Consider the following 16,310-nt stretch of genomic DNA (forward strand, 5'->3'; position numbering starts at 1 on the left):
TACTCAGATCAGAGGTGGAGATTAAAACCACAGGAGACCAATACAGGCCACAATTGTTTATTTTTGTTGCCAGCATTCAAATCTCTTCTCCTGTTTCTACCCCATCTTGGTTTATATATTTGCTTGTATAGAGCATCTCTGAGTAGTCCAGAGAATCTAACCGTTTTTTTTTTTTTTTTTTAGATCATCATTATGTATGGTAACTCATAACTTCTAACTGTGGAAACAGTCTGCCAGACATGAATATGTCTGACCAGCAGGGCTATTGGGATTTTCCTTTCAGCAGAGATAAACAAGAGACCCAAGTGGAATCTGCTACCACTGCATGTATATATGTGCATATATGCGTATCCATGTGCCTGTGCCAGCATGGGAGACAGCGCGTGTGTTACAGGAATGGTGTCGGCATGGCAGTAGACGCCACTAATGGAATACAGCTGTGTAAGACACGCCAGTTTTGCCCACACGTGAACATGTGAGGGAGCTAACTAACACAAGAACAGGGTCCTGGATCCAATAAGCAGAAGAGCTGAGCTGGTCCAGCGTGTACGTGCGTGGGCGCCCACTAAGTTGATGGCATAGAGGCGACAGTGAAGCGATGTTTCAGTCTGGGAACTTATGAGGGGGCTGTGCCACATATGAGTCTGGGGGCTGTAAAGATCATTTAGCTTGACCACGTGGCACTAATTGTCATGCACCCCACCACAAGTCATTATAACATGTTTCCACTAAACCTGACCCCCTCTAATCTGCTGGCACAACACTAGAACCATTCCCGTTTTCTGGAGCACGGTTCCAGTCATGGGAATGAAGATTTCATGCTGTTGCTAACTAGTGAGACGCTTGAGGCTACCAGTGTGGTAGCGAACAGAGCGCTGACATATTTACCAGTAGTAATGTACAGGGCACAGAGGGCACAGAGTCAGCCATGAGAATGGAGTAAGAGCTCATAAAATCTCTTTGGTCTTTGGCATGCATGCATCAACACACATATACACCAACATACACTTCCTAATAACGCTTGGGGGGCCTCTCACTACCGACTGACTCACTCACTTAGTAAAGTAATAAAATGCAGGCCATTACAAATGGCTTGGAAAAAGCTCCTGAAGAATGAAGTATTAAGAAGAAAGCATTATAGAATGGAGGGGGAAACAAAAAAGCACATTTAAAAGAAAAAACTGGAGAATTTTAGATAACACTGCATGATAAAAATCTAAAATTTGATGAAGGCTCTATGTTAGGTTTGGGACTATGCATTTTGGTTTCTTAATGATCCTTTTCTTCTGTCTTATGCTTTAAATCCAGCTTCTGTCTGCTCTACCTAAAAACACTGACTCACTCCCCACCAAGTTCAAGAAGATCCCGTGTTAAAAGTTGTAGATATTTCGATGAGTCATCTTTATATAATCTTCAGTCCAATGTTGACCAAAATTTATTGTTTGTTGCAATAAATAAGCAGCCCCACCGATCTCTGTACTTACTGGGGATATTAACCGGATATCAATTTTGCTCCATAGGAAGGAATCCACACCTTGAGACATCTGGTGTATGTTCTTAGCTCTCCAGCTGACATTGTGAAGCTATGATCTGCACGATTATGACTTAACAAGAGAATACCACCTATTTACTATTTACAATACTGAAGCAGCGCGAAACATCAGTTGGTCTCTGATAGCTGCCTATGGCTCTATGTGAAGAGCCACTTGTGACAGGGCTGAGGTGCTAATCCGGTCCAGACGATCTGATTTTTCTTTACTTTCAAAGATCTTTAGTGAAGATCTTAGTTCAGTTAAACTATATTCATAGATTAAAAATCCACTGAGCTATAAGACCTTTTGCTTTTTGGAATGTCAATAAATGTATGAGGTTTCCAGAGCCAAAGTTAAATAATTTAGACCTCGACGTTAACCAAAATAGCCATAATGATGATTTTTGTCACAATTGAGTAACCCTACTATGACGTATCTAAGAGTTTTACAAGAATTAAACCAAGGGAGGTGTAAAGATCGACTTACGGAGAAGATGCCAATAAGAATGCCAACACCACAAAGCACAGCATCACTAATGGTCTCTCCCTCTTTTCGCGGGTACCGGATGGACTCGTCCGAACAGTAAAACCCGCGCTGGTACGGCTGTATGGTGCTAGTCTCAATGATCAGGAAAGGCAGGCTAGCTACAAAAGACACAAAGAGAGAAGGACAGGAAGAGGGAGAGAAGAAAGAAATAATAAAAGCACCAGGTCAGTTACACAGACACAAACAGGAGAGAACGGCGGGAGCACAAGGAGCATGCCGGCACTGGGGATCATGGGATAGCAGAAGTGGCTGGGGCTTAAGGAAGTCAGATGGACAACTTAGAGCAAAGGAGTGACTGTTTTCCAAAATCAGATGCACTTGCAGCTTCAGAAAAAAGTTATATAAGCCTATCTAAACTTTGGTAGAGCTTATGTAGCAGTGTCACTCCTTCACAGCCACCTTCATAAACTTCAAGCCCTTCCTATTTCCACCTTCAGCGTTTCCCATCGCCAAGTGCTCTTTGTGTCGGATGGACTTACGGACACCGCAGGCAGTGTCAAGCCAACAGAAATGAGGACTGAGGAAGGTACGGTGCTTCTCTTGTAGGGGTAGTACAGGCTGGAGTCGCTGCAGTAAAACCCCCTGTGGTAAGGACGAATAGCGGTACGATGGAGTACCAGGGCTGGCAGCATAGCTACACACAGACATACACAAACACATGGATAGCTGCATGAACCTATGCAAATACATGAGCTGACTCACAGTCACATCTAATACGGGGAATCATACTGTCACATAGCTCAGTTTACTTACCTGTAAGCTGAAAAGAAAGTATCATTAGAAAACAAATTAGAAGACAAAAACCTTTCACAGGTGTGTGTGCTCACAGTAAACAGTCTGTTTACTCAACAAACTGTCTCCTGCTGCTCTAGTTGACAGTGCGACAACAGGCCATTGAGAACTGAGCTTTGTCCTGTAGCTTCACTCACTCCTCACAGAGCAAACATACACTGGCACTCAAGGCTATTGGTTCATTACTAAAGAAGAAAGAAACCAATCAACAGGGGGATATTGTCAATAAAGTTTGCGTAGTGTTAGGGAAAAGAGTGTCAAAATATCTACTAAAGAAAAAGAAACATTTTTGGGACATCCCTCTTGTACTACTCCTTTAACACTCCATAACAATCTAAAGAATTTCACAACTAATAACAATGCAGGGCCATGATTAGCCATTAGTAAAAATTCATTTTGATGTCTGCTTTCCTAACCAGTCTCACACACATGGACTAATATACTCCTGACAAGGGGAAAAGAAATACATATCTCCAAATCAAAGCAATACAAATATAGGCGTGTAAACTCTGGCTGGGACTTTCAAATTCTTCTTTGAGGGATTTAAAAATGTGTGAATACCAAGAAAAACAAAAGAAAGCCCACCCAAATCTGGAACATTTTTTGCATAAGAACATGTTCTCATGCAAAATGTGAGCTATGTGTTCATAGTTGCTCATAAATAGAGAGAACTCAAGACAAGAAGGCGTCCTGAAGACCCACATCCAGACACACCAACATATACATTCAATGTCAGACTGCTCAGAAAGTAGTCCCACATGTGGTTCATGTGGTTAGCTCACATCATGGTTTCCTTTGACGTTTTGGTTAAAGATCCAGGTCTACTCATGAATGCTGCTGAGAGCCATGGCTGTCTTCTCGCCAGTGATGGGTGATGAAGATCATATTACCGGTCTGTACTGAGAAGCACAGCACTCAGATGAACTTCTCGCAAACCTCAAAACACACATTCTTACGCATGCCTCTGAGAGAAGCACACTCAGCTTTCAGACTTGCATAATGAAACTAAAAGAAGACAGTGTTGTCTCAGGTGCTCACCAGATCAATGTTTATATGTTTAAGCCATGTAATATAGCTACAGTCAAGAAAAAAAACATTTTTTCTTGATTTTATGCTGTTTTGCTTCCTCTGAAGACAGATTTTGCCAGCAGAGTTTAAAGCGTTTTTGTATTATTATAGCTGATTTTAGTGTGAATTAAGCTCTTTTTCTCATTGACTCTCTTTCCACTGGTCAACATAGGTCAGCAGATGTAATGGTCACTGAAGCAGACACCTGCACAAACAGCATGCAGAATTCATCAGGGCACTGGTGGGCCCACACAAGGCTAGCCCAGGCTACAGTGGTGTCTGAGAACCATGTTGTGCATATAACAGGAAGAAGGAGATGTGGGTGAGCACAGAATTGCCCAGGCAAGGCAGGGCGGGACGATCAACACAACTTAAGATGAGGAGATTCCAGCGTGTTTCTGTTCATACAAGACTTTCAGCATAATCTGCCTGGGAACTTGGCTACAGATACTTTAAACAAAGTGAGAACCGTCACATGTTAACTCTAGGCATAAACTGGGGTATGTTGGGTAAACATTCAGCCTGGAAAATAAAAATCAGATTCTGGTTTCTCTCACAGCATTTCCCTGCTTTTCCTGGGGTTTTGCGTTTTTCTCCCCCCTTCTTTCCTGTCTTTCTCCATCCTTCCATGCTGGCCTGCTTGTGGAGGGAGGATTCACATGCTAATGAGGAGGCATGAAAGAAGTTCATGGGCTTAACAGACACACTCAGACAAAAAACACACAAGCTAACCAGTGCTTAAAGGCTAAACCGATGGGAGAATACCATGGGAAACTCGGGAGTTGACCAGCTGAATGACTGAAAAAGTAAAGCGAGATTGAGCAATTGAACACCTCGACACTACCTATTGAGAAGTCATGAAAGCCTCTCTGTCTGCCCGCTGCACAGCCTTGAGATGCCAGGCTCTTTTGCGCTGCCCACCCACCCCTCCATGCTGTCGCCCTTAAAGCACCCTGTATGTTGGCATTCTCCTCATACCACAGTCAGTCCATGAAACTCTCAGCACAAATCCAAAGGCGCACCAGTGTTAACCCTGTCACATCTGAACCTCATCTACAAACAGTGGCGTGAAGATATATGACCCCTTTTCCCCAAGAGCAAATGACCTTCGGGAGACCTGCTGACCCACAGAGAGAGGAAAAGTGGTGGAGGAGTGTCAGAGGAGGGAAAAACCAAGACAGAAGGGAAGGGAACAGAAAGAAGTGGGGTGGGCTTTAGCAAAGACCTGTGGTGCATCACTGAATTAAAAAAAACAACTGCTTTACAAGTTCTGTCAAGAGGTCGCTTTTACGCGACGATGCAGTTAATACTTCAACTACCGAAACAGAGGAAACATTCATTTGAAGAAGTTGTGTGTGTGCTTTGATAGGAAATGAGCCTTACACACTATTAAGCCAAGGAGCTGTTTTTAAGCAGCACAAACTGGCATGTAAAGAATAATTGGGGTCTAAAAATTTCCTCAATGGCAAGCTAGAGAAAGAGAGGGAGGGTCCGAAAGTATGGAGAATTCAACAGGAAAAAAAAAAACATAAATGCACTCACACACACATAACCAAAGTGGGTGGCTTAGTGAGTTTGGGAACAGTTCTATTTGTCTTATCAGATCCTGTCATGCACTTCTCTCTTCAGAGAACCGCTGCAGACCACTAAAGACTTACCGCAGGTCAGAGAGAGAGACAGAGAGAGAGAGAGAGAGGAATTCCTTTGGCTGGTTGAATCTGTGTTTATATGCAGAGGTCATGGCAGGGCCTGTGTATGTGTGTGTGTGTGTGTGAGTGAGAGAGCGAGTAAGGGCACTGGACTTATTTTCCATTCGTAAATCCACTCACGTGCTCACGCTCTGCTGCCTGCTGGAAATGACAAACACATGATAAAAATATGTCCACGTGTGTTTAGGTTGGGTTGGGGTTTTTAAATGTATGTGTGCAGTTTTCTTTGTATGTGATCGAGTGTGTATGTGTGTGCATTTGTTTATGTGACTGAGATTATCCTTCTGGCGTCCGTTTGATTGGCTTTGGAGCTAAATTTGGCGTAGTCAGCGAGAGCTTCGATTAGCAGGACTAAGACTGATTTTTTAGTAAGAAAAAAAGTATTTACTTTATGAAAATGTTACATAGCTAAAATGAAGAATTTAGGATTTTTAAACAGTCTTCTTTACTATACAGTTCAACGTTCCTTGAGACTGCAAGGCAATGATCATGAATTTGCTATCACTTTCTTTTTTTACCTTAAGCCTGGCTATACTTGGCACAACAGGAAACAATTGTTATTCCAGTGCCAGCTAAAGCTCTACATTGCTTAAAAGGTTAATACCCTTTGACATTGCACTAATATCCCTGTAGAACACCAGCGTGTATGTCGAGTCCATGGTAGTGAGGTTCCCGCACTTTGGTTCTCATGACTTTCTCGCCGTTCTGGGTTTCTATTGATATTTTAATAGGTTTTCATGGCTTTCAGAAGCAAAATTAGAATGATATCATTATTTTAGTGAGTGATGCTGATTGTCAGCAGTGAGTGTGAGAGGTAAATGGGAGGCGGAGCAGGGCAGAGGAAAAGGTATTGTAGTCTGGACTAATGGAGGATTTCCTCCTCCTGTCTCTCAATATGCAATATGTGACCCGTTCTAAGAAGGAGTGGGAACAAGGACAATTCAGAGGAGGGTTAGAGAGGGCCGGGTCTATAGTGTCTATAGTGTCTATAGTGGGTTGTGACTCTATAGACTGAACAGTCAATCAATCAAACTGTTTAGTCGCTTCTTCTCTGATTTTTCTCACCTCTATTTTAGCAGATCAGATAGCAGCTCCGCTCACTTCCGTAGCTGAAATCCGCATGTCGCACCAATTATTGCAACATGCCAAGTACAAAATGCAGTCTATAAATATGTGGTTAGATTTACCGTGGATACTGCGATAACAAATTTTGGACAATTTAAGCAATCTGTGACATTTTGAGAGAATTATTATCAGGTTAAAATGTTTTCTTTTCTGTTAAACTAAGTGGAACTTGTTAAAAAACTATAAACAACATGATCTTTGCCTGTGTGGACATGTCAAAGCATTTATATTTTTCAGGCTACTGAAGAAACTCTTAATACTTTTATAATTCTGATTTGTAAATACCAAACGACATAATCTGCATTTGTAAAATGAAGTTTTAAAGTGCCCTACATTGCTAAAGAGAAGTATGGAGAGATATTATCTTGTGGTTATTTGATATGTGTGTGAATGAGAAGGAGTGTCTTTCTTTATGAGCGTCCTTTAGTCCGGTATTGTTGATGAATGAATGCTCTCATCCAGCTGCAAGTGACATTGCAATTACAGAGTGTGCATGTGCACTCTAAATGGGAATCGTGTGTGTTGTGTGTCAGTAGTGAGACTGTGTTTGTAACACATACAGTTTGTCATAATGGCACATTTTCTATTAAAACAGTGGTACATAGTGTATTTTTAACTGTTTCTATTAATTTATTTATTAGTAATTCCAGTCTCAATCTTAAGCTAAGTGTTTACAGAGGACACATATTCGTTATCATTTGTACTGTCACCCCTGAGGTTTTAAAAATGGCATGCCAAGCAGATGCCTGAGATGTTTTGAAATTTGTCACACATCAAACACTTTACAGTTAGGCAAGCCCACCCAGTTAGCCCTATCTTAAGGTCACTAAAGCCATGAGCCAGAGTATGTGAGGCTTTCCACATATTTAGAGATAGTGTGCATACATTCAAGACAGATCCCGGAAGAGCAAAAGGTCATAGGTGAGAGATGTGGCATAACTCTAGGATTATACTATAGCCTACAGGATCCAAATGTCACTGTGACGCTGCGTATTGTATCTTCGAGAGTGTGCGGTTGTGTGTGTGGCTATGTGGGTGTGAAAGTGGATTACTGTGGTTTCACTGGCGACTTCAGCCAACTTCTTTCTGAAACGATTTTAAGCCGTCGACCACAAAGGGCTTTAAAAATGTCCTCGCAATCCAAATAAACAAACTCGGCTCCATATAAACCACCCATGCTGTTACCATACACATAATCACTGTTTAGGAAACATACATTTATAAACGCGTGCACAAACATGCACTGATACAGATGTTTGGCTCGAGATATTAGTTTCTTTGTTTCCACAGGTTGCTGATGTGTCTCACGCATGTACAAAGCTCACAATTACACAAACACAGACGCACACATAGATACACAGGAGTGGCTGAGGTCAGCAGAGTGGTGCACAGAGTGAATCCCTTTTTCCCCCCCTGTGTGAATGCTGTAGCAACCGGGGGGCCGCTGGCTGAAGCATGTGCTTACTCAGAGAGATTTTATTCACAGGAATAAATGCCTTTTTACACACAGGCATCTGTTGGGACACACTCTAGGGTCTTTTACCAGCAGGCACCTGTGTGGGCAACTTCTGAGTGCTGCTGCTGGCCCTGTGTTGCTTTTGGCTTGTAAGTGCATTTGAAGAGATGAAGAGAAATTCACCTTTGGTCCACATCAGAAACTAGGGAAGGCAAGAGGATATTCATAATTTGTTTTTAAAAGATCAGTTAAAAGTCATGGAGACTTATTTAATGCTTGGCTGCGCTGTCAGCAAAAAAGACAAATGCACAGCTGCTCCAATGAAGAGAAACATGAGCAGCGTCCAGGGGCCAGATCACGTTATCTGGCTGGTTGGTTAGATGGCTGGCTAGGCGTTTCTCAACGATTGCCATAATGGCATTATTACCCCTTGGGACAAAAGCCTGGCTGTGCAGAGGAGGCTATGGATTCTCTGAAACCTGATGCTTTTATCTCTGGGTAATGCTCCCCTGAACTTAACGCAAGACTGTCTTCTCATTCCAGCTCACCTCAGCATATAACTGTGTACACAAGATGTTAAACTGCTGCTACAGTACAAATATAAAGCATGATGTTTTCTAGTGTTACATGGATCCTCTTCAGCCAGGGGGCTTCTCTGTATGTAAACAGGATAGAGCTCAGTGGCTGCAGCTTAGATAAGGCCTGTGCCATTAAAGATGCTGAGCTGATTACTACACAGCTCTGAGCAGATAAGCACTACAGCCCACAATCCAGTCAACAATACAGCTAGAAGCAGCAACAGCCATAAACCACTGATAGATAATCAAGCGACCTTGAGTACCCAGTAAGAAGCTTCTTACGCCCTCTCATCTCTCCCTCATTCACTTATTACCCCTCCCTTCTATTTCATCCTCCTTCTGTCTGCCACTGGTCTGTTGGTCCCTGTTAACGAAACAAAGAGCGCTGAGATGCATCAAAAGGGGTATTGTTCTCTCCGAAACACAGAAATCCCCCTGACCCCCAAACCCCCATCCCTGGATGCACACAGCACACACACACACACAAATACAGAAGACTGTATATGCAGTAAGAGAAAGTGACAGACAGAGGGGCCTGTGTAACAGCAGGAAGCAGGCCCAAGAAAGGATAGTGTGGGGGGGAAAAGAGATTTAATGAGGCCCATAACTTCAGATCATCTGCTGCTTGCGCTCTAATTTACATTAAAGGGCTAGTGCCATTGTTGTTCATCACATGTTGACTAATAGAAGTAGAAATAGGGTCTAGAAAAACACTGGGTTAAATCAAAAAAGTAACTGTGGAAAAAGTAGAAAGTCTAAGAGTTAATATTTCCATGGGTGTAATGGGCAAGTAGATGTTTGTTGCCCACATGCAGAATTCTGTGAAATATACATTTACATTTCTTGGTGAAGGCTAAAACACAAGTTTAAACACATGCAAAATTGACTGCTAACAAAAGCTTATTGTAAGGTCCTGCCCAGTAATCCAAAATGACTTAAATAAGCAGTTTGAAAAGTGTTTACATGAGAGGGATATAATCATAGATGAGACATGAGAATGAGAGGCATTACTACACTATTGTTGTCAAAGCGTAAACTACAAGCTGGTGTCTTTGTTTTATTGTGCAATTTGTGTGCCAGGATGGCGACAGTATAAAAAAAGGTAAAGGAGATGAATGTGTCTGGTTTGTATAGCAGTGTGAACAGCTACAGGCAAATTGGTCAAGCTTATGCCTTCAGCTTGCCCACGGGAGCCACATGGGACACAGGTCTATAAATCGAGCCACACATGCCTCACACATGCTACCCACAGAGTGAATACAGAATGCTTCACCCTTCAGGCTATATGGTCCATTTAATGACAGCTCTGGGTGCCCTCTCTCTTATTCCCGAATCCCAAAGGACACACATGCACACGCTCACACCCACGCACCTCTAATCACAGCCCTGCTAAGGACACATACCCCAGGGGTTTGGTGGTTAACTCTTGCACCAGCAGAAACCCACCGCATGTCACAATGACAGTCGGAAAATGTTGCAGAAATGTCTGCCACCGGTGCTCTTCATCTCAACATGCACGAAAAACATAGATCTTCCCAAAAATGTGCACTTATATTAGCATCTTATCTAGGAGAGATAGTATCTCTAGGCTTCTGTTATCAGGGACATCTGCTGATCTTTATCTTCTGCCAGAGGACACCCGTCACCTCGTCACCTTCTTAAGAGCCATAACCTCACCTTGTCCCGAAGCCGCCAACATAAACACTCATCACAGGCTGGGCACAGATAACATTTAGATATCATAACGGCAAAAGTATAGTCGAGTAATCAAGCTATGTTGTGTTGTAATGTGCAAAGTGTTCTCACAATAAACACTCAATCTGATTACTGTCATTTTCTTTCTGACCTTTCACCTAATGTCTTAAACAGATCCCAATAAATCCCAGCCAAATATATTTCAAAGAACATGTTCATGGCTCTCTGAGAGACTTGTGCAGAATCCCTGAGAATATTTACCCTTGGATTAAGGTCAGCATCTTTGGACTGGAGCCTGTGTTTCAGTTTCTCTGTGATGGATTCACATGCTGCTTCAATGTAGTTTTCTAACAGACACAGACTGTATAATCCATGCATATCAATATTCTTCTAATATTATTTTGTTCATTATTGATTTTTCCCTTATTATTCTGAGACAATTATGAAGACAGAAGACTGGCTCCGGTAGAGAAGGAACAGGGGGAAGGAATGGAGATAGATGTGGAAATGGACCAGGAGGCAAAAAAAAAAGAGACAGGATTTCATTTCACAACCACACCCACCTCCGACCGACACTACCTTTCCGTTTCCCACCCTTTCCTGAGCTCTACTATACACACACACTCTATATGCCCCCTGGTTCACTTACTCCCAAAATTGCACCAGATGTCCCATCCAGAGTCTTTGGGCACAGAGCTACAGCCAGATGAAGAATTTGTGAAATTCTCGAAAATATTTGTAGAGCGGCTCAGGATTGAAGTGGCTGAGGCCTGGAGAGGTGGAGGTTAAACCTCTCTGACTTTAATGAGAGGCTGTGTGACTGACTGCTGTAATGTTATAGCAGCTGATGGGAACGCAGGAGTCGAATACAGAAGGGTTAATGCTCCGGGGCCAGTTATGAAACTGATTCCTCGAGGCCAAAAGGTTACGTTCTTCTTGGCTACCTGTCTGTGATTTGTGGAAAAGCAGACCGCTGAACACCTGACTGTATCAGAGCTCCAAATTTTGCAATAAACACATCATTAAACGTTTTAAAACATTATATATATTTTTTGCCTCACAGATCATAATAAGGAGACAGATCGTGATCCTTTAAAAGAAGCATATATAGAGTCAATGAAGCCAGTCCTGGAGAATCCATGTTTATGTTTTACAAAAAGACCGCTCCATCCCAAACCAGTTCTGCAGAAGCAAACACATAATGTATAATCCCCTTTGCATTGTGTAAAACTTAATCATGGTTTAAGTGAGACTACTTTTGGATGCTTGTGTTCCAGAGGGCTCTAGTCTGTGTCTCGTTGCAAAGTGTTCTCACAATAAACATTTTTTTTTCAAACAGCCAAGAGAAGACTATTGGGCAGTGAGTCGCCAAAAGGGAATACGAAATTCTGCGGTCAGGTTTGTGTATTTATAGTGAGTGTATACTGTTTGTGTGCACGCTCCTTATAGCGTTGCTAAATCAACTCGACTGCTCTGTAGGAGTGGAACCTGATCCAGGGTGAAATCAGCAGATGATGGTTGCGCTCAGCTGCCAAAACTGTATGCCGTAACCCCGGTCTTGCTAGTTGAGTGCTGGAGAGAATGTGAGTATGCTTTTTCAATGCCTTTCTAATCTTGCTGTGCTTGTGCATTATCAGTTTTCTTTAGCAAAACCAACTGGGATGGCTTCTTCATTCAACGTGTTAACATTTTCTCCTTTGTCCTTATATGCAGCTATAGATGGCCTCAGATGTCTTTTATGCACACACTCATTATCTGCGCCTAAGGGTGTGTCAGTTGGGCACATTAGACTCTGCATGTAGAGCCCAGCTGGCAGAATAGGAACTAATTAAAGGTAATGAGATACTTATCTATTTCCTAGTTTTAGTAGTGTACACTACTTTTTAGCCATAAACAGGCTCAGAACAAAAGCTATCAACCATTAAGCATTCCGCTGAGCTCTTCGACAACACACCCGCATTCCTCCTTCCTCATTCAGGATGCCCTGATAACCCTCCCTTTCTACTGATCTCTTCTCCCTCTCTTTTAACCCCCTCCCCAGTCACCCCTCGCACCAAACCCGCAACTCCCCCCAAACCACTGAAGTGGGCCAACCAATCATCACTGAGCAGCCAGATTGTGTTTAGCATAACAAAGGAGAATCTTTGTAACCATTTGTTACTGTGTTCTTACATGCATTGTGTGAGTTTACAGGCATACATGCGTGCCTGTGAGTGCGTGTGTGTGTGTGTGTCCTAACAAGGCAATGGAGAACTGTCTGTAGAGCTTTAACCAATAAAGGAAGTTGGTTTGTGCAGGAAATTCAGTCCACATGTGATCAAAGCTCATCTACAGTTATATGAGTGCAGATGAAACAGTGTATCTCTGTCTGGGGTTCTTTAATAAGAAAACTAGTATAAACCCAATGGAAAACTTTGTCTGTCAGCGAGCTTTGCTTCTACCTCACAGCACTTATGTGGAGTTAATGTGCACCATTTGTAACATACTGGATGATACAATCCAGCTCCTGTGTGGTAGTGTTGCATACTTCATCGGTACTTTACTAGTTCCTTTATATTGCACTATTGGTGTGTCTCCCACCTGCTCCTCTAAAGCCCGGTCAGCCACTGGTCCCACTTTTCGATCCCTCACTCAAATTGGAGAGGCCTTCCCCTACCACAACACATGCTTAAGCAATTATTCCACGCATTCCCCTGGACAGAGAGGGAGAAAGAGAGCCAGAAAGAAAGAAAGAAAGTAATTTGAAGTGAAGAGATCAGGGGCAGCTGGCCAGGGATTGGCAAGATTCTAGAAGTGAATGTGTAGAAGTTAAGCAGAACTCCCGTAATCCTTTTCCAAAAAAGAGAACGGGGAGATGGGGGGAATGAAAATAGTGTGAAAAGAAGGGGGGGGGGGGGGGGGGGGGGGGGGGGGGGTTTACTGGCGCTCAACACTAAAAGGACTGGGCTACAGTGACAACAGCCAAAAACAAACCAGCAAAGCAACACACACACAGACACACATACACAAAGGCAGCACACTGAATCTGTATGGGATGCCCACTGAATAAATACTTAGAACTAACACACATTAAGATTTCTGTGGAAGCAAATGAGAGCTAATGCAAAAAAAACCCTGATGTGACATTAGCTTTGGGGACTGTTTTGTGAGCTGTTAGTCAGTATCTTAATTACACTTTGATTTTTACTTCAGTCACCTTGCAACTCAGCCTATGGCCAGCTTTAGCTGGACTGATAAACATGTTCATCTGATTTGGGGTCAGATGATCAGCGTTATCAGAGAACAGACTGGGGGAAGTGGTGGGTGTTGTCTGGCTATTTTTAAGGGCAGGTTAGAACACTTGAAAATATTTATGCCCCAGGCATGTTGACAAGGAGCACTAGCACCAACTGATCAGTTACAGTGACACTCCATGGACTTTGAAATGATCAGTATATTATCTGGTGACAGTTATCTCCGATGAGAGAAGCTAGTCACCTGTCTTGACAACAACAAAGAAAAGAAGTTTTCTCTTCTTCTCAGTTTACAAACTGATTGTGATTCTGGGTTGAATTAAAGAAAATTAAAAGTGCGAACTCCTGAAATGTTGTTTGATTTTTTTTTAATATTTTTTTTTTGTTCGGCACTTCCACTGCCTGGGGGTGTTGCGTTGGTACTGGATGATAAGGGGATGTAGCAGCTTAAGTTGTTTTGCAGTTACAGATAACGGGCAATACTTTTAAAATGATAATACTCTTATTGGCAAACTTGAGAAAAGGCGGGCACTGTTTATCTATTCTAAAGATGGCTTTTATTGTGAGTGCAATGTGCAGAAGTTTCTGTCTTCACTTTTTTGCATGTACTCTACAGAAGCTGATGTGAGATACGCAGTTTAAATGGTAACAGAGAGGAAAGCATCGTGTAAACATATCTGTGAACTTACCAAGTAGAAGGCAGAAGACATCGAGCGCTATTAGCACCCTCTTCTTACTGTTGTCAACACCATTGTTGTTATTTAACGTAGAGGTTCCTCCGTTCCTTGTTTCTTGAGCCATTGCTTTCTCATACATGTAATTTTGCATTTGATGAGTCCCCGTTTCAGCTCAAAATCCCACACCGCACGGTCTGTGAAGAAACTGTCAGGCTCTCAAGTCCTTAGAAGAAATGTCATGCAAAGCAACGGGAAACAAACTTCCCAACTCGCAGCTCTCTCGGAGTTTCTGATCTGTTTATGACTCGCTCTCACGTATTTCACTTTTACAAAATAATTAAAAGTCAGATGAGTAGTAGGCTAAATGGAGAACAGACCCGCGGCACGAACTTAGTTAAAAGTGCCTGCACTTAAAATTGCCTGCACTGGTACTGAATGGAAAGCCCGCTCCCCTTTATCTGTCTTGTTTCAAAGACTTGGAGTGAGACTTGCGTTGCGCATCGACAGCCGCTCTTGTTATATCAATCCTTCTTCTCCTCCTCCTCCCCCCGCTCTCTTAGTTCCCACAGCAGCCCTCCTCCTCTCTCTGCTAACGAGTAATCGTCTCCATCCCTGCTTGAAAAACTTGGAAGAGTGGAGACCAGCAATGGACTGACCACCGGTGCGGATAAACTGCTCCTAGCGGTTACTCGCGGTAACAGGCGCAAAACAACCGAAGCGCTTTTGAGTTGAGACTATTAAAAATCTTTGTTCTTGGACAAACAAAATAAAGAGAATATGTTCCAGTATATACTGCTAGAGGTTTTTTGTTTTTTTTTTAATTTTCAACAAAGTGTTTCTTTTAAAAGATAAAATATATATATATATATAATATTGTAACAATTATGGTTCAATTGTTAATTAAAAGATTGATATTTGTTTTTCATGTGAAAAAAGTGTCGAAATTTTATATATATTTGTCCAATCTCCATACAGAGACAAAGACGGGAAGTCTGTAATTCGTGATTTTAATCCTTTTTAACTTCAGGAAATTTCTGTTTGCAGACGATTTTATGTTTAATAAAAAAAAATCTTATAATATAACATAATGTAATATAATATGTTGGTGAGCGAACACTATTTGTTGTCCAATTTGAGAAGCTCGAGCCTTGTATTATTTTGTGTATTTTCATCGCATTCCCGTTTCCTCTTTTTTCACATTGTTGTTTTGTCCTAGATTCCTTTCGATGTGGTTCTTGTCCGGGGAAATGGCTATATAAATAAATATTGCTTGCTTGTTGCGTATGTTCAACATAGGAGCAGAAAGAAATCCGAAACTCATACCCGGTATTGAGTATTGATGAATCATACGTATGCTGCCATCTAGTGGTGAAATCCACATTTCGCATTTAGGAATAAAGAAGAAAGAAAAAACATTTTACTTAAAACAACAAATACCCATACAAATAATTACTCACAAAATAGACGAGTAATATATATATATATATATATATATATATATATATATACAATTTTAGAAATATTATAGTCTATATTTCAAGGTTCAAGGTTCTAGGTTCTTTATTTGTCACATGCATAGTTATACAAGTATAACACACAGTGAAATGTAATCTGACACGCTGCTCGAGTACAGGACTGGTTTATTAACGGTCTATACGCAAACGTTACATACCTTACACACCCATGTAGCAGACAGGTGTTACTGTGTTTAGACCGTGAGGGTTAGTATTTGACTGGGCTACTAAACTCAACATAACACCCTGTCGGTTGCTCCGTGCAGGGTAGGTGGGAGAGCGCGCCTGGTTCTTGGAGGGATAATTCGCGTGCGTGCGCGCGTTTTCCGCCGTTGGTGGTTCTTCACTGTGAAGTGCCCCGCCCCCTCCTCCCCGCCCCCCGTGC

The 16,310-nt window shown here is 42.1% G+C and overlaps 1 protein-coding gene across 2 annotated transcripts in view; it reads right to left on the reverse strand.

The window, feature by feature from the left end:
• Window positions 1–15,022, reverse strand: part of plpp3 (phospholipid phosphatase 3) — a 29,877-nt gene extending 14,855 nt beyond the window's left edge. The window contains exons 1-2 of one of the 2 annotated variants that reach the window (XM_063466027.1): window positions 14,424–15,022; window positions 2,019–2,176 (exon numbers count right to left, since the gene is read on the reverse strand). In XM_063466027.1, the coding sequence (XP_063322097.1) occupies window positions 2,019–2,176; window positions 14,424–14,562 (297 nt within the window). In that variant the 5' untranslated portion in view covers window positions 14,563–15,022. Of the gene's footprint in view, window positions 1–2,018; window positions 2,177–2,557; window positions 2,713–14,423 lie in introns of both variants that reach the window. The other variant, XM_063466028.1, reaches the window with a different exon arrangement.
• Between the last annotated feature and the right edge of the window lie 1,288 nt (window positions 15,023–16,310).

The sequence above is a fragment of the Pelmatolapia mariae genome, linkage group LG23, assembly GCF_036321145.2.
Source record: "Pelmatolapia mariae isolate MD_Pm_ZW linkage group LG23, Pm_UMD_F_2, whole genome shotgun sequence".
Classification (NCBI taxonomy): Eukaryota; Metazoa; Chordata; class Actinopteri; order Cichliformes; family Cichlidae; genus Pelmatolapia; species Pelmatolapia mariae.